Genomic DNA, 18,852 nt, shown 5'->3' with positions numbered 1-18,852 from the left:
TGCAAATTACATGTATATCGTCATTTCCCAACTATTAGCTGTGGTTTATACATTGATTTTGCAAAATTTCAACTTGCATAACACGGTCCTGCTGTTTATACGCCGGAAATTTGGAAACTGTAATTGTGCATGTTCTATGTTTATAGTCAGTATGTGGTTTGCATGAGTGGCTATTACAAAAGCATGCGAGCAGTCCTGTGGCTGTCGGTATACACGCCTTGCCCGCTTCTGCGGTCACTGTGTACCAGTGGGCCCGGAGGACCATCAAGCGAGACTGTCGCCGAACCCAGCTTCTCTGCTGATGTTTTTGTCTGCTTAATACATTAATCCTCCCATTGTGCTTCTAGTTTTTGCATCCAGCGTTCACTGCATGTGTCCCCTGCCCACTGGAACCGTTGTGCCTCTCTATGTGTCAGCTACTGAGTCACGCTGACACTTTAGACTAGATTAGTTGTTTGCGTTCTTTGAGGATCACTAAAAAGGCTCTTCTTTTTCAAAAGACGAGCTGGCCCAAGGTAATCTTGAACGATTAAGCATGCACTGAACTGGAGCTCTATGAACTGATGAAATATCATTGCGCACGCTTTAGCCGCATCATGCGTTGAACTGTGTGACTCTGAACTTGAAGCACTCGTGTGGAACTACCCTCCACCTGCTCTGAGTTCCATAGATTCCGTGTTCCATCCCACTATTGTACTTCATGATTTGTACCATAGCACAAGCACTTGTTTATTTATACAAAGTCAAGTCATTTCAATAGATCATACAACACAAGCATTGCCCAAGGGCCTAAAGGTGTGGACAGGGCAGTGGCATTGGAGCTGTGTATTCTCCTATGAACAGAAAGACACTTTTTTGTGTGTAACCACAGTCCCTACAGCATATAGTATACGATGCTATACTGAGTCTCAACAAGGCCCTGTAACAATGTGATGAGATTTTGATGTATACGTACTGTATATTATCCAGAAGGACAGATTTAGAAAAGAGAGGCACCGACTGGACCAATTAGGTGGGTAGTCGGAGATGTCTTATTTAGCAGCGGATTAGCAAATGAATCAAATCATAATTCATTCACTTTAATTAAGCCGGCGCTATTTAAAGTCCTGTTTTACTCAAGAGTTCTTTGTGTTTGGAAATGCCATGGCATCACAAAAGTGTTTCGGGAATTGTGGAGCAGCATCAAGGGAATCAAGTTTTTTGACATCCTTAAAGCAGATGCCACCTGCGCTGAAAGCACCCTGTGAAAGTTAGATATAAGCTCTTAGCTTTTGTGCCTCTAGAATCATGTGGCTCCTTTTTTTAATTTAATTTATAGATTAATCACTTGACTGTCAATACAATACAGACTGTCACTTTTCTGAAGATGTTCCTTGAAAAAAGTACATCTAACTTACTGTCTAGGAACGGCAATGATCATTAGAGGACATGAGACTGCCAGTTGTTTGGTTCATCTGATTTAGTCTGTGACCCATACTAGTCTCTATCCACAGCATCCATAGAATATGGCTGAAAATCTAAATATTTCTTACTTACTTTATCAACTATCGACTGACAAGATCTCCTATAAATTGTGTTAAAAGCCAACAACGCCTTTGTGACACTGGTACTCCTTAGCAGCCCTTAATAATTTGACATGAATATTCCTGTGATTAGTTACAGACACGTGGAATCTGATTTAATGTGAGGAGTAGAGACACCCTCCAGATGGTGACACCACCTTGCATTAATGTTGTATTAATGTTGCAATCATGTTGTATTATCATCATTCATTGTTCATTGTATGAACCTCTGCTTCACGCTGGTTTCTGGAAAAGGAAATATTGTCATGATAGCATCTGTTTTGGCTAGCCCAAGTATTGCGCTATCTTGTGGTCTGAAGAACAACATTACATTTATTACATAAATTAAGTTTGTGACTGCATCTCTGTCATCCATCGTAAGAACAGCAGGCTTTCTCGTCAATCGGGTGTGTTGTAGGGAGATATTTACCCTATTCATCTGAGATGGTGACTAGGTGATATAACCAATTGGTGATACAACAGGTACAAAATATGTGTGACGAATCAAATGTAGGATATTTAGTGAACAGTTATTTAACTGTCATTTAGTGCCGTCCGCTTCCCAGTTGCAGCTCCTCTCCCTCGAAAAGGATGAAATGAAACCTCTAGGATCCATTAACACCACATGTTGGAAGCCAGGCAAAACAGACTCATGTGACCTGACAGGCGATTAGACCCCGAATGAGGCGGGACGTCGAGCAGATGACTTCAGCTTTTTCTCTCCTCTTCCCTTATCCCTCCCTCTTTTTAATGACACCATTTAGCTTTCGCGCTTCACGAGACGGGCGCCAGCGCTCCCCAAACAGAGAAAACTCATCCAAACTTTAAAGTGGCAGAGAAAGCAGGAGTGCCCCAAAGCACTAATCGTTTTCTGGACGAGGAGGCAGTGTAATGATCTGAAATAAACGCCTCTCGGATAGGGGGGGGAATGATTAATGTCGGGGGAGCTAAGCACTGATGCCCGGCACCGGCCCTCTCAGGTGATGAAGAACACAGGGGAGATGTAACGGCTCCATGGTGGTCTCTGATACGGAAAGAAAAATATGGTTTGAACTGTACAAAACATCACAGAGGCACAAATAGCCCTGATGCTGGTGTATTAGGGTTTTCACTGCACCATTCAGTTATGATATACAGTACACTTAAGGCATTAAAGAAAGAGAAAACCACAATACTGATTAGGGTTGACACAGTAGCTCTATGGCATAATTGAGGAAGATGATGAACAACAATGCCGTGCTGTCGTAAGCCTCTGGTCTTCATCTCAGGAAATGGGTCGCATTCTATCCAGGATATCCTATGATGTCTTTTTAACAACGTCTTAGTGATTTACTTGCCATTCAGGTGACATCTTTTTCTAAAGCAATTTGCAGCATGACTAGACATGGTAAAGGTAGGCTTAATTGAATAACCCAGCACAAATTAGGAAGGTCGCGCAATACAGCTTATACGTGCGCCCCTGGTGTGCTCTGGTTATTTTCACAGGTGATGCAGGAAGAGCTCCCTATCCATCTTTTTTGCAATAAAAGCTTTGAGCAATTATTGCATTACCTCATAAATGACCATTGGCTATCTATAGGCTACTCAACCTCTGGACAGCAGCTTTTGTCTCAGTAGTAGTAGGAGGAGACGCTTCAAAGTGATTTAAGAGCCATCTGTTTATCTCTCCATCTCTCTTTTCCTGTCATCTTTTTATTATTCATGAGATAAAAGAAACCCTTAAAATAGCCAACAGAGTTTCTGTCTCACTCATTTCCTCTGTATCTATCATCAACCACTTTCAAGGGGTAAACACATTTCAAATGGATTGTGTCCATGTCTTTCGCCTCCTCCTCTGCCTTTGATGGTCCTGTACGCTGCCTGAGGCCAGAAGGGCCAGATGCCTAACAAGACAGGGTCAATATTCGCTTTCATATACATTAATAAAGTGTAAAGCCTAACTGTAAATGGCTGTACATAATAAATAATTATAAACGGTAAAGATAAATTTGTGTAAATAATACAATGTAATAGATTAATTATATGTGTAAATGATAATAAGTGTTTTTTTTCTGTGCGTAAATACATTTAATTGATGTGTAATGAATATATAGATGTGATTTTTGTGTCTAAATAATATATATAGATTTGATTTGCGTGTGTAAATAATAAATAGAAGTGATTTGTGTGTTAATGTGTTGCAGTGCCTCCCCCAGTGGAGCCCACGAGGAAGCCCTGGTGGGATGAGATGTGGCTGGTGCTCGGGACCGCCAGCTGTGCCTCTGTGGTCTTCCTCCTCCTCACCGCCATCGTCTGCTACAAGGCCATAAAGAGGTATGCCATGTGTGCACGCACACACACACACACACACACACACACACACACACACACCACACATACACACAGGCATGCGCACACATACACACACACACACACACACACACACACAGGCATGCCCGCGCACAAAACACACACGATTCACACAAACACACACACAGCCATGCACTCACACACACATACAGGCATGCGCGCGCACACACACACACACACACACACACAAACATGCGCACACACACAAACATGCGCACACACACACACACACACACACACACACACACCACACATACACACAGGCATGCGCACACACACACACACACACACACACACACACACACACACACACACACACACACACACACACAGGCATGCCCGCGCACAAAACACACACGATTCACACACTTACTTACTTGTTTTTTCTTTCAGTAGTAGAGTACTCACAACACATATCCATCCACACCACAGCCTCACAAAGCCTCTTGCTCCTCCTCATCGAGCTCTTAGAGCTCAGGGGAAGATTAACAAAGGGAAATATACACTCTATATGGCACCTTTGATAGCTACAGCGCTTCCATTTCCAGTTTTCCACTCAAATCGTATCACTTGTGACCTTCAATGTACAGTATACCACATCCTTTTGTGTGCCCCTCCTGTGTAGGTAGTGATGAGGCTCAGTAATGTAAAAAGGCCTAGCTCCCCCTGAAGTAGTCGTCTAAAGAGGTGCCGGTAGAAAATAGTATAGCCTATCATCACGCCGCCGCTTCGCTCAGTGGAGGAGACTGCGCATCCTAAGATTCACATGTCACATTGATATGCCGCTGGACAATAAGCTGTTGTGGCAGGGGTACAATAGCGTAAAGACAGCGAAAGGAGGAGAAGTGAGCCGATGTGACGGGGAAGCGAAGGAGCGCACAGAGAGAGGGATGGAGTCCGTATCATGGTGGAGCTGTCTGTTGGTCTTCACCATTCGGAGGGTGATCTCAATTACCAGCAGCAAGCATTAAGCCCCCCCCCCCCTCCCCTCCCTTTTTTATTGCCCTGGTTTTTCTTTTAGTGTCTTCAATTATCACAAAGAAAAAAAAGCCACAAAGAAAATATCCGGATTCTCTTAAACGACCACGGCTGAGATAATTCAGCACTGAGAAGGAAATCCTGTGCAAGTAGCATGAGCTGTCAAGCACACAGTGGAAATGGGCAATGCAGTGGCTTCCAGCAAGAGGGCCATTTGCTCAGCCTGCCTTTCATAAGCAAGGCAATGCGCGGCGTTTGTTATTGTAGGAGGGAGGTGCACAAGAGGGATTTAGTGCAGCACTGTGTCTTTACCTTTGAGAGACTTGTATCTGCATCCAGAGGTCAGAAAGTCACTAGCACAGCACTGCTGTGTGTTGCTGCAAAGTGGTTATCCCAGCAACTTTTACATGCAGAGGGGGGTAGGAGGTAGAGGGTAGGCGGTAGGGGGGGTTTGGCTTTGTGGTGGTGGCGGGCAGGTGCTGCTGCTGCTTTCGCCTGCCATGTCATCAAAACACCGCCAGCCCCGTCATAGCGTCAAACCACAGTCATTATTTATGAATTAATCTGCAGAGTCACTACGCCTGCTTCCATCTCACGGAATGACGAGAGAGAGAGAGAGAGAGAAAGAGAGTGAGAGAGTGAATGAGAGAGAGAGAGAGAAAGAGAGAGATAGAAAGAAAGAAAGAAGAGAGAGATAGAGAGAGAAAGAAAGAGAGATAGAAAGAAAGAGCGAGAGAGACAGAAAGAGTGAAAGAGAGACAGAGAGATAGAGAAAGAAAGAGAGAGATGCAAAGAAAGAGAGAGAGAAAGAGAGAGAGAGAGGAAGAGAGGGGGGGGCTTGGCTGGGTCCTGATGGGATCAGTGTGATGGCGCTGGCACATTCACAGATGGCTTCTGGTGGAGGTGTAGAATACAGACACAGCTGATTTGTCGCCTGATGCAAGTGCCGTGTGCCTGCTGGAGTAATGGACGGAGTCCGGCACAGGTTCGCCACACCGGCCCTGTCGGCTCAATTCATTACCACGTCGTTACTTATTCATTTCCTGCAATGTAAGAGCCATTTCAAAAGTTGGGTCGAGTTTACTTGTTCCATAACCATGAGCCCCCACCCGTCCCCCACTCCACCCCTACCTCCCTGCCAACTAAGGGTTTTTAAAAACAAAACAAAAAAACGCCATCTTTTCTATTTTACTTTTCGTGAGAGTTTGGAATTTGTCACGGGGGTGTGACTGTGGTTTTTGTAGCGCCCATGATGCGGCTCAGAAGTCAGTGGCCATGCACCATTAATGAGAGGAGTTAAAAGCGGTGGCACCCAAGGTAACCTGGGAGATTTTGAGGACGTCAGTGTGCGTGTGGCGTGTCACGTCGGCCCTCCTGAGGTGAGAAGGCGCTGTGACAAGGGCTCCACGGCGACGGCAGAGGAGCGGAGGAGAGAAGGCCCGTCTCGTCAGGGCCAGGAAGAGGAAATGACCTCGGACAGCCATGATCGCTCACATAAGCAGCTGTAAAAATAGGTCGTCTGTGATTCACTGCAGTCACGCATGTATCTGCGCAGGTTCCATTTATGCTGGCGGAGTAGCGACGTCATGGTGAAATAACTGACACGGCAAGTCGGTCCCAGGAACTGCAGAGAGCGATACACCAACACTAACCAAGACGTTCAGTCCAACAGACCAGTCCTCTGTCCGTACCTTTTGTCGTTCATTTTCTTATATTCCTGCCTTAGTTCCCTTTTTCTTTTTAGTTTAATATGTTTATTTTCATCTTATTTGCATCAAAAACAGAGCATGTTCGTCCAGGCCATTTTAATCTCATTTTGAAGAGTGTAATGAGGAAATAGCCTAGACTTGCCAGATAGCACATCTAGCCTATGACATGGAGCCGTACTGTTTGTTCCGTGCTACACCAGATGGAACTGCTAGTGAATTATTTCATTATGGGTGTGACTTACAAATGTTTGTTGTACCAGTGCCCAATGAGGCCCCAGATGACTCTCCAGATCATTTGTGGTGGCAGACGCCAAGTCCAGACTTTTGGGCAGTTATTTCTCCTCCGTGTTTCACACTAACGCAGAATTGTGCCCACACGTGGCACCCGTGTACTGTAGGAGTCGCCTCGTTTTTCGACACGGAGCCGTTACTCCCCGTGCATAGAGAGCCGTTTGAATTAGCCCGAGTGAATGAATTTGTAATGTGTACACATTTTTCTCTCTGTTGCTTTTTTATCTCTCTGCCTCACACCCCCACATCTATCTCTCTCTCTCTCTCTTTCTCTCTCTCTCTATCTCTCTCTCTCTCCCTGCCCTGAGAATTTGGGTGGAAGCAATGTATTCCCCAATGGGAGCCTCAGCTGGCAGCTTTTTTACCACCTAATGAGTATGCTCACTCTGCCAAGCCTGAGCCACAAAAGAGAGATGTTTAATGTCCCCCTTTATATGCGAGTGGAAATCGTCATTTAGCCACGGCCAATGACCTATGCAGCGGAAACGGCTCTCTGGTAAAGCCAGACGGTCAGACGGGGTTTAGCACCGCAATAATCGCCCCCATCCGATGGTATATAGGCACAAGTCACCAGCCCCACATCAGCATCTGCTGGGCACTGGCTTATTGTAATGAGTTTGATGGCATTAAGTGCATTCAAGGAGAAAGAGCTTCAGTGCTGGGACTGCCTCATACTCACACACACACACACACACACACACGCACACACACTATCTGGCTCAGCATAGAAGTGGAACAGAGGGATAGGGAAACAGGGGGAGAGAGAGAGAGAGAGATTGAGAGAGGCAGAAAGAGAAACAAACACTATTGTTATGTATTCGCTCTTGTTTTCTTGCCCTTGTTGTCTTTGTTGTCTGCTGTGCTTTGGGGAGAGGAATTTATGTGTCATTGTGGTAAAGCGCATTACAGCTCTCAGGCGAGGAGAAATCTGAGATGGCCAGAGTGAGGACTGAGAGAGGAGAGGAGAGGAGAGGGGAGGAGAGGAGAGGGGAAGGAGAGGAGAGGAGTGGAGAAGAGAGGAGAGGAGAGGAGAGGAGAGGAGTGAAGAAGAGAGGAGAGGGGAAGGAGAGGAGAAGAGAGGAGAGGAGAGTAGAAGAGAGGAGTGGAGAAGAGAGGAGAGGGGAAGGAGAGGAGAAGAGAGGAGAGGAGAGTAGAAGAGAGGAGAGGAGAAGGAGAGGAGGTTGGGAAAATAAAGAGGGACATGCAAATGCCCTGTGATATTTGATTCATGTTTATCGCAAAACCAGAGCCCGCTATAATGCTCTCGCGCTTCGGGTTCGTAAGCCGTCCCAAGCGGACAGCTGTCTCGGCCGGTCCGACTCTGCCGTACTGGAGGAGACGGCGAGAATCGCCTTTGTGTGTGGTGTACATGCAGCGCTGCTCCACGCTGTCGCCCAAAGTAACGCTCAGCCAGCCCTGGCCTAAAATAACTCCACTTGGGCCGCAGTCACAGGGGAGAATGCACACTTGCTTGTGATGTCGGCTATGTCTGGGGTCTGCAAAAGCGGTTGCGCAGAGGTTCCACATGAGGCTGCAACAGACTTAAAGGAACACTTCATCGTCTTTTCATATTAAACTCTGTTATTTCCCTTAACTGAGACGAGTTGATACATACCTCTTACGTTTCAATGCGTGCACTCACTGGCTCTGGCGCGCGGTGCTACTTTTATAGCACTTAGCTAGCCCAGTTCATTCATTAGGATCCAAACAGAGATGAAGTTAGAAGCGACCAAACACCTCCACTGAAAACATAACTTCATCTCTATTGGTTGTCTGTCTTAGTTAAGGGAATAACAGAGTTTAATATGAAAAAGCGGTGAAGTGTTCCTTTAAGGACGAGGCTGGAAGTGCTGTGAAGGCGGACAGTGTAGATGATGTGAAATTGTGTACCATGGAAAAATGGTGAAGATGAATCAGCTGCATAAACATCTTTCATCGTTTATTATTCCCCGCCCCCCTCCTATTTTCCTCTTTCCTTTCTTCTTTCTCTCCCTTTTTTCAGTCTTTCCACACGTGAAAAGAGGAATATTTTCCGAAAAGATTAAAAGCAAATCCCTGTGCCTTTGGCCGTTTTTTCCGTATCCCAGGTGCTGGTGATGTGCAGGCATATCAGACTCTTAAGTGCTCGGGTGATCGTCTCTATTCTTTTAAAGATAAACATTTTCATTTGAATTTTCCCCCTTCATGTGATGTAGGATCATGCAAATGCGTGGTGGCGCTGGCTCGCCGGAGAGCACTTGGAGAGAGCGAGCTCTCGGCTTTCTCGGCGAACGCCGCCTCGTGATGAGTGATCGGGCAGAACGGAGATGGAAGTGAAAGGTCAGCACCTGGGGGCCGTTTAGTGCTCTCCCACTGGCTCTCTGTGGCCGGGCCCCGTAATTGGATGCCTGTATGGATTTGCCGAGTCAATAGCAATGAGAGTGTGTGGCTTCTTGTGCATGCGCGAGTGGGAAAGAAGCCCCCATTGTGGCCGGCGCTGTATTTAACTCCACCGCCGAAGACAAGACGTGGGCTTTCCCAGAGACGCAACTCTGTGGCCCAGCTAATAGAGGGGGGAGGATATCGATGGCAAGGGAGGGAAAAAAAGAAAGATACTGAGTATATCTGTGTGTCTGTCTCTCTGTGTGTGTGTGCGCGCACTTGTGCGCGCGCGTGTGTGTGTGTGTGAGTGTGTGTGTGCCCTTGTACGTGCATGTGTGTCCATGTGTGTATGTGTGTGTGCATGTATGTGTGTGTGCATATGTGTGTGTGTGTACACGTGTGTGTGTGTGTGTGTGTGTGTGTTAGTGTTAGTGTGTCTGTGTGTGTGTGGGGGTGTCTTTTCGTGCTAAGACTGACTGATGTTTCCTGCTTCACGACACCGTCTGATAACTCTTTCCCTGGTCATTTTTTATTTTGTTACACCTTTCTCTGGTGCTCTGTTGTCGTTCTGCACCTCTGCCTGCGTGTCATTTGTCAGCGAGACAGAGACACAGTGAGCAGGCCGTGGCATAGCTTGGCTCACCTTGCCTTCTGTAGCAAAGATGATTGATGTAAACACTAAGAACTATCAGATCCAGGGTTTCTTTTTGCTCAGACAGAACCTGCTGGGAAAACGTACCCTTGGCCAAGGGTTTGTTTAAGAAAGCTTAACACACACAGAAATGAAGACGGATATCTTTTCTCTAATACACAGAGGAGGGGGGGGGGGACTGCAGTTGTCTACTTCTGGGTTTGATGTGCCTGGGAAAGTGTTGAGGCCGCAGATCTGGAATGGAGTTAATGAATCTATTCATTCACTATCCTATAGTCCAGACCGTGTGCTGGTTCTAGTGGTGTAAAACCTGGACCCTGGAACGCAGTGAGTGAATCTATATCCAGCCCAAACAGTGTGCTGGTATTAGTCTGGTGTACAAAGCGTACTGTAAGCTCCCCATAACGGTAATGTGTGCCTCTGCCAAATAAGGTATTTATCACCCTTTATAAATTCTCAAGCCCTGTGCAGTCATTACTGAGCGTGCACATGTAAGTGCCATTGCTTGTGTGTGTGTGTGTGTGTGTGTGTGTGTGTGTGTGTGTGTGTGTGTGTGTGTGCAAGCATTAATTGTCCTCTATTTTTAAACTCTGTTTAGAAACAAGAGGCTGTCCTCACTTTTTGTTTAACATAGCGAGGACGCTGCTTCTGAGAGCTTCGCAAAATGCCTGCGCAGTGTGACATGAGCTCTCAAGCTGAATTTATGTGTCTCTGTCGAGTGGCCATGACTCAGCATAACAAAACATTAAAAAAAAAAAAAAAAAGGAGAGACAAGGCATGATCTCATTTTCTCCATGGGAAGCCTCCATCACCGCCTCTATTACATTTGGACTGGCTGATGCTGCTGCGGTGTGTTTGCTGGTAATGACAGTAAATGCCCTTCGAGGAGCCTTGAAAGCCTCCCTCCAGAGATGGGGGGGGGGGGGGATGGGGGGGCTTGTTGATGTTTATCAGCCAGGCCCGGCGGAGTAGTGTGTTGCCGGAGCTCAAGCCAACATGTGTAATCTACCAAAACAAAAACACCCACAGGTGGACAGTGGCAGCGCTCGGCAATGTCCGTAAAAATGTGGAGATAATGGCCGCTTTTCCAAGCAGTTTATCTGGCCCCTGTTCCGGCCATTAGGGCCCACTTGTCTGGTGTGTGCTCAGTGCACTGGAGGACTTTTGCCTTGTGTGTGAAATACTGAAATGTTGATCATATTTCCATTTGACTGTAGATGCTGACATAGGCAAGCGGCACGAGCCACTGTCTTCTATTATTGATAGCAGTTGTTGTAGGATGGGGGGGGGGTGCCCTGTGTGCTGGCCTTAATGTGCTCCTTTCTCTCATATTGAGCACAGCCACCCTGACACACCTGTGTGTGTGTGTGTGTGTGTGTGTGTGTGTGTGTGTGTGTGTGTGTGTGTGTGTGTGTGTACTGTATTTGTGTATTTGTGAGTGATAAAAGAAATCTACCCATCTCAGAACTGGAGGCCATGCATGCATGCATGCATGTGCGAGTGTTTTTTTTTTTTTTTTGTCCTCCCCCGTTGGCAACGAATGAATGAAGCTTGTGAATCTCAGAACCTGAATGGAGTCTGCTCTCTTAAACCCCAGTGACACCACAGTGAGAAGAGCCCCCACCCCCCACCTCCATCAACCCCCCCACCCCCACCCCACCTCGCTTTCCATATCTGTGTACACACTGCACTGGAGAGCCGTGGCATTAAACTTTAATGGCCAACAGCACTGTGCTGTGCAGCCACCTGCCAGATGCATACTACACCGCATGGATTATTGAGAGCTGGACAGTGGCGTGAGGTGAAGACGTAGCCATTTTAGACCCATCTAGGCTATTCCTGGAGCTTTTTTTTCCTTTTTTTTCTTTCCCCTTTCTTTTTTTGGGGCGGTGGGGCTGGATGGGTGGGTTCCTCCACGCGTGAATGGAAACCGGCTGCCATAAGAGCAGTCTATGAATAGCGTGTTCCTTAGAATTCCCCATGCGCTGGTTTTTTTTTATTTTTATTATTGTTATTCTCGGAGTGAGGAGAAGCAAGGGCCCCGGTTCACATCGGAAGCGAAAAAAACACGCTCACCTCGGGCGCAGCCGCGCCTGTAGGCACGACACAAATGAATTAAATGAGATTTTAGAAATGTTGTAGTGCTTTTAAACGGCGGATCATATTATCGCCTGCCTACACTGTTCAAGAGCAAGCCTGTTACGTAAAATACTTCCCAGGGTTTTTTCTTTTTTTTTATCAGTTCACTGAAATTGGTGGGGAAAAAATGTAGCACTTGTTTAATTCTCATGCACAAGGCTTTTTCGTATTTAAACCATAGGCTCAAAATGGAATCTCGATACTCAACTGTGTTGCCGCATTACTGTGATTTGTGCGACAACGTGCCTCGATGAGTCAGAATTGTCTAGAGACAGTTTGCCCTGAATATTCCCACCAGAATTGTTTTTTAAGAGTTCCCTCTGCCGAAGGATTGGGACCTGCCTCTTTAAAGTATAATGGTTACCGCACATCTCCGGCAAAACAGCTGTCCCATCTCTGCTAATTGCCCTGTTTCGATTGGCCTCGGAATGATGTGCCACTGCTTAGGATCTCGTACTGCAAGACTGTGCGACCGCTCATTTTTCTTGGCCAGAGGATGTGTTTTATCTTCCGTGAGTGTTTATTTGATCGGGCATTAGCCGGCGTAAACACCATGAATCATCCTCAGAAATGTTTGTGACATGGCTACGCAAACAACATACTTTATTGCTGTTTACACCCGCTGATGAACGTGCTTGTGATCGTGAACTCGTCCCCTTTTCATAAATATTGACTCCCATCGGCTACTTGGGCTCGCCTCATTTGGACCAGCACTTGAGCTGGCTTCCTCCCATGGGAGGAAATGCCGCTTCAGAAGGAGACACTCAGGCAGCTGCTGGAGGCAGTGGCTTCGGCTCGGTCTTAGAGCCCTGAGGACCGCTGAAAGGCATGCTGGGAAGCGCGGCCTGTGGACCCGAACCTGTGAAGGAGGACCCTGGGACTGGTGCTGCTAAAGAATCGAGGAGAACGGCTTTCTCCATCTTTACTGTTGTGCTGTTTATATACCTTTGGATGTACAGTATGTGTACGTATGTGGGTGTATTGCCTCAGCGTGTGTGCCATACATCAGACATATAGCTCGGAGGAACTGGCCAAAAAGAAAAGAAAAAAGAAAAGATGTTACTACATCTATGTCTATGTTTGTCGGCTGAGTACCCGCGTCTCTCTTGTCTCAGTGCGGGAGTGTGTGTCTGTGTGCTTGTGTTAGTATTGAAAAACAGGCAAAGCATGGCCAATTCTACCGCACCCCGAGACACATGTAGCCGTTATTGGAACACGGATGGAAGCAGGTGATTCCCAGCAGTGGCACCATTTAAAAATAGTCCCAAAACCCATCGATCCATTGGGATATGTTAACGGCAGCTTCCTCTCACAGCGTCCCTCTTCCACTTCTAGAGCCCTGGGGACCGGAGTCGTCCACACCGCCAGCAGAATGAGCTACTGCTTCTCTGTGCTGTCAGGGTCCAACCTGATTCATACCTGAGTGAGCCACATGTTGTCCATTTTGATGGACTGGCATATGGATTGGGGTAATGACCTCAGAATGGCACCGCAGCCTGCAAGAGCCTGACAAGACGGTGGGAGGGGTTCGCTGCGTCAAGTCACCGTGATTTCTCGTGGGGAGTCAAGACCTTCCGTCCACATTTGGTTTATTGTGGCTGTTTGTTTGTCTCGGTCGCTCTCTGTGGTTTTTGTGGGCTGTGTGGTCTGCCTCGGTAAAGCAGCTTCTTGCCAATGCAGTGACTACCGCTGCATATGCACCTTCTGTTACAAGAATGTACATAAACCTTTGGTTTAGAATATGTGTGCTATCTCTCTCTCTCTCTCTCTCTCATTTTCCTTGTCTGTCTTTCTCGTGATTCCTTTTCTATCACTTTTCACTTTTCTATCCTGAGCTCTTAGTATTTTCTTTGTACGCTCTGCTCCCTTTCTCCATCAATACATTGTCCATCTATCTCTCTTTTCTTTTTCTCTCTTTTCATGTCTGTGTCCTCATGCTCTCTCTCTCTCTCTCTCTGTCTTCTGTCTCCATCCTCTGGGAGCCCTGGAGGATTCAGGATTGTCCCCTGGTGTATAACGCATGATGGGGGGAGGGAGGAGGAGGAGGGGGGGTCTTTACAGGGAAGCCCCCAGGCCCCAGGCAGTACGTACGCACTCGTCGCCACGGCAGATGGTCCCTGTAGAGGATATGGATTGTCCCATCAAACCTGCCCAGGGGACTTCATCTGTTTTTATCATGATAAACAAGTGCATGCATTCCTAAACATCCCATAATGTATAAGAGGGACTTTTCAAAACAAGTGGGTTTTTTTTTTTTGATCCAGGATTTAGTTTTGCTCTGGTTTTCTCACAGATGATTTGTATGTGAAAAAGAACGAGAAGGCAGACACAAGCACTGTACAGGGTCATTATAGCGGAATGGTCTTGATGTCTTTATACACAGAAATTATTCTTGCGCTCTGCTCTTTACAGACAAAAACAACCGAGCGCCTGCATCTCTGGATAAACTTCAGAAAGATCTGAAATGTATACGACATTCGGCGTGTAGCTGTGGAAGCGACCTTTTCAAATAATTCAGGCCCTTTTCGTGAAAGGCAAGCTGACCCCTTACACTTGCCCATGAGGGACCCCGACAGTAGATGCAGCTCTTAAAAAGGTCATGTTGTTTTCATCTGCGTGCTTATTTGCATCCTCTTTGTGCAACGCTCCTTTTTGAAAAGCACGAGAAAAAGGCAGTGACCATTCAGTTGGCCACCACAAACCCCCCACAGTACCACAACTATTGGTGACCTCACATTCAAATGTTAAACCGGAAAGATTCATTTGTATCTGTTGGTGTGTGCTAGGAATATGGCTGTTTTTATCAGTTGATGCGTGTTTTGAACAGTATACAGTTGTTATCTTTCTTAGACCTACAGTATTTGTTTTTTTTTCTCCAGAAGGCTCTGCTTCCCTTTCCTGGTCTTGTTGATGGAGCCTTTTAGATTGTTCCGTGCTTTAATTGAATTATCTGGGACTTTGGCTCCAAGGGTTACATATCTTAGATCTCTAATCAGAGACGGACAGCGGTGGACGCTGCTGCATTTAGTGCTCCTGCCATTTGGGCTTGTGGGAAGTCATTTAAACGGGGAGATAAGTCAAGTTGATGACCTCCTCTTGCGGTGAATCATCCTGTGCCATAATGAAGGGCTGTCTTGCTCCGCAGACAGAGAGAGCAACTCGTTAGCCCCCCCCCCCCCCCCCGAAACCCCAAACCTTACTTTGATTCATATTTGCGAAGGCAAAGCCTGTTTCATTAAGTGCACATTTCCAGACGCTTCTCGAAATGATATCAGAGGGGAATGTGAACAGCTATTTTAGCGTGAGCACCGTGGGCCCACAGAGCAATAAAAAATAAGCAGAATTGACTGACAGGGCCTCTTTAGCTAATCTTGCAAACACACCTACGCAAATTAAAAGCAATTTACTTAATTATCCCTTCTTTTTAATAGCCCCTGCAGGCCAGTTAAGAGGTTGATGAAGGTTGATGAACATCTGGGATGTAAAACCATCAGAATTATGAGCAGGTTGTTAAGAATTTACAGCATTTTCATCTCCCATCATAACAAACACGTGGATTCAACCCTGCAGGCACTGTGAGCACACTAATCCCAGCTCTCTTGTCAACCATCCTAAATTCCTAATGCAATCTAACTTGTGACGTGTCTGTTTTTAGGAAACCACTACGGAAGGAGGAGAATGGTACGAGCCGGGGGGAGTACGCCATGAGCTCCCGGACCAAGACCACAACGGTAGAGACCAACAGCACTGGGGTATAGGGGCCGCCCCAGACATGACCACACCTGGCGATCCTCTTCAACGTTACTACAGCCACACTCCCTCTCCTTGCGCTTGACAAGGTCACGGAATGGCAGAGACAATGACACTGGAATTTCTTCGGCACTCAAGCCATGCCTAGATGCCTAGAGAGAACCAGAGAATTGTATATTTATTAATATATATAAATATATATATGAATATAAAATAGAGCTTAAAGGAAACAGGGGACTTAGACTTTGACATGCTGGACTAGGCCCCGTTGCGGGACATCACCTCAAGTTGGCGGGGGGGGTAGGGGTTCGGGGGGTGTACTGGATGACAGCTGCCAGTGCATGGGGCAAAGCTGTCAGTCCGAATGGCACCTCGGAGATCCCCCCTAACCCTCCCACTCCAGTCGGCGGAGAGTGGCAGCAAAACAAGCGCTGGCGACAAAACAAACGCATGCACTTTCTATTAAATGCAACAACTTCTCATGGATCCTACCCTTCTCTTTCTCTCTCTCGCTCTCTCTCTCTTTCTCACTCACTCTGTATCTGCCTCTCTTTGTCTCTCTCTCTTTGCTATTCCTCTTGTCCAAGGAAAGGATGGGGACGGGCAGGAGATGCTCCTCCACCTTTTGTAAATTTCCAGGGTCCCGAAAGAGGAAGGGGATGCATCAAGCCATTGTTATCTGTGGGTGTATTTTTGACGCACGCTGATTTAAAAGTCATCGCCACCCATGGAATGAGAATGATCCATGTATGCCAAATATAGAACCTTTTTTTTAAAAAAAAGAAAAACTACAGCTGGAAGAAACAATGAATTGTCAAAGAGTGTGGGTTGACTGACTATGCAATTTGAGATGGGAGTGCGGCAAGAGAGCTAGACATGTATTTTAGTAACTAGCGGACCAGGCTAGCCTCTGATGTCTGGTTACCACTGGTTTTGTCCTCAGCTGAACAGCTATATCAGCACTGCTCAGTCTTGGTTTCACTTAAAGTGCTTCATAATGTGTCTATCACTGGCTGACTCATGATTAATCCAGTACTGGCTCTGCATTAGCCTGTATCATGTTGGCTGGAGTAGCCTCTGAATTCTTGTCCTCAGCCTACGAATTGCTAGTATACACGTAACTTAAGACTGTTATCTTTATTGACTAGATGTCGCAAAGGTTTAAATTTGCTTCTGATCCCAATTTCAAAAGGTCACTTTTTTGTTTGCTTTGCATCCAGAAACAAGAAATGTTAATTAGCTGGCGTTTTTCCTCTGGACAGTCATCAACCATTGGTGACTACGATAATCCAGAAGTGTACTATTCAGAAACCATCTCAACATGCCGACTCCCTGTTTGAGCTAGATATGCTAATCATGTTAGCAGCTTTATCTATGTCGCAGAGAGAAGGAGTAGGCCTACCGATCCCAAGCTTTCATGTATTAACTGACTTTGTTTTGATTTCTTGTAGAGTATTTGCTCAGCCAAGTCAATCCTCTACTATTTATTTTCTGTAATCGCTATCTTGCTGGCATCTCGAATGGTAGTTCATCACAGAGGAAGTCCTGTTTAAAACAAATGTATGGCGAAACAACTGTAAAACTGCCTAGTCAGTTTCTGTACAGGTAATTTAAGCTGCACCTCATCAAATGGACTGTTTCTTTTCCTAGAGACCTCGGCTAACGTTACCTTCTCTACTCACCATGGTCCATTTAGGTCCTCCCACAAAACCACTAAATTAGATGAGCCATCATTTGGCAAAACAGAACACGTCCATTAGCCTACTTACTCACTTCTTTCTGAGGTTCTATTCTATGTTCAAATTAGAGAACGCTTGTAGTGGTCAGACATAGCCTACAGATTCTTCTAGAGCTACATGTTATGTGTCTTTGTGATGATGTCTGGAAAGGAGCGATCACTTCTTTCATATAATTAGCATACTCAAATTTTGGATCCATCCACGCTCTTTTCATTGGCAATATAAAATACTGTGTATTATTGACCGTTTTGAGACGTTATTTTTAACATGTCATTTCGGTCTCTTTACTGGTTTCAAATGAATACATTACGCCGTAATCATTTTATAAGATTGACCAAGGCATGGAACAGTGAACGTATTTGGTCATGTGCTCAGTGTCTTCTATGTCTTAAAACACAAATCTTTACATGAGATTCAAACTGTGTATGTCTTCTTATGTATTTTTTGTTCATGTTACGATCACTTGCAAGCAGCCATTAACACAACACATACCAATTGTGTACTATAATGTAAAAAGGAGTCTGATAAATATTGCATGAATGTAAATATTGATATGCCTTCTTGCGTGTCCATCATATGTACATAGTAAATTTGATTTAAAGGGATACATGTAAGTGAGTGGATGTGATGCCATGGGGGAATAAACTTGTGTATGTGTCTAGAGGAAGCTGTTACTGTATATTTGTGTAATTAACAGTTGTTAATGAACAATGTATGCATCACATCTAACATATTGTGCATTGAACTGATTTAATTGCAACATGTTGATTTTTTAGTTTCAAATAAAATTGTACTATTCAGTATTGGCACTGAGGCATAGTCCTATTTATAGTTGCAAATGCTCGCATAGTAAGCTCAATGATGCCTAAAAAGCCAGCCTAAAATTATTTCCCCCTCTCCTATTTCTTGTCCCTCTTTCAAACATCATTGTCTTTTTACGATGATTTAGCCCCTGTGTCTTAGACGAGGTCAGTTTGACACAGAAATCTCTTACGGCCGGTTTCTGGCTCGTGTCGCAATCAAGCGCCTTGCAGTGTGCTGCCTGTGTCCTCCCAGCAGTTACTTGCACAGTGTGGCTCGGTGGAGAATCTCCTCTAGTTGGTGTCAGAACAATCTGCCCCCCTGCATCTGAAATTAATTTAATCCAGTGCGGAGGTGTCATCACAAGCTGACCGCAAAGTCAGTGTTTCCCTCCCTCCTTCCCTCCTTCCCTCCATCTCTCTCCCTCCCCCTCTCTGCCCCTCTCCCTCTTTCTCTCTCTCTCGCTCTCCCCGTCCTCCCACCCTCCCTGCTCACAGATATGATGTGATGACGGATTGTGA

The 18,852-nt window shown here is 45.8% G+C and overlaps 1 protein-coding gene across 1 annotated transcript in view; it reads left to right on the top strand.

Annotated features, from left to right (window-relative positions):
• prima1 (proline rich membrane anchor 1) overlaps positions 1-18,337 on the top strand; it is a 34,867-nt gene extending 16,530 nt beyond the window's left edge. The window contains exons 3-4 of the mRNA XM_062551396.1: positions 3,746-3,875; positions 15,697-18,337. Of these exons, the coding sequence (XP_062407380.1) occupies positions 3,746-3,875; positions 15,697-15,799 (233 nt within the window). The 3' untranslated portion in view covers positions 15,800-18,337. The remainder of the gene's footprint in view (positions 1-3,745; positions 3,876-15,696) is intronic.
• The last annotated feature ends 515 nt before the right edge of the window (positions 18,338-18,852 follow it).

The sequence above is a fragment of the Sardina pilchardus genome, chromosome 12, assembly GCF_963854185.1.
Source record: "Sardina pilchardus chromosome 12, fSarPil1.1, whole genome shotgun sequence".
Classification (NCBI taxonomy): Eukaryota; Metazoa; Chordata; class Actinopteri; order Clupeiformes; family Clupeidae; genus Sardina; species Sardina pilchardus.
Note: the sequence above shows the minus strand (reverse complement) of the source record. Positions and strands in the feature narration are given on the sequence as shown.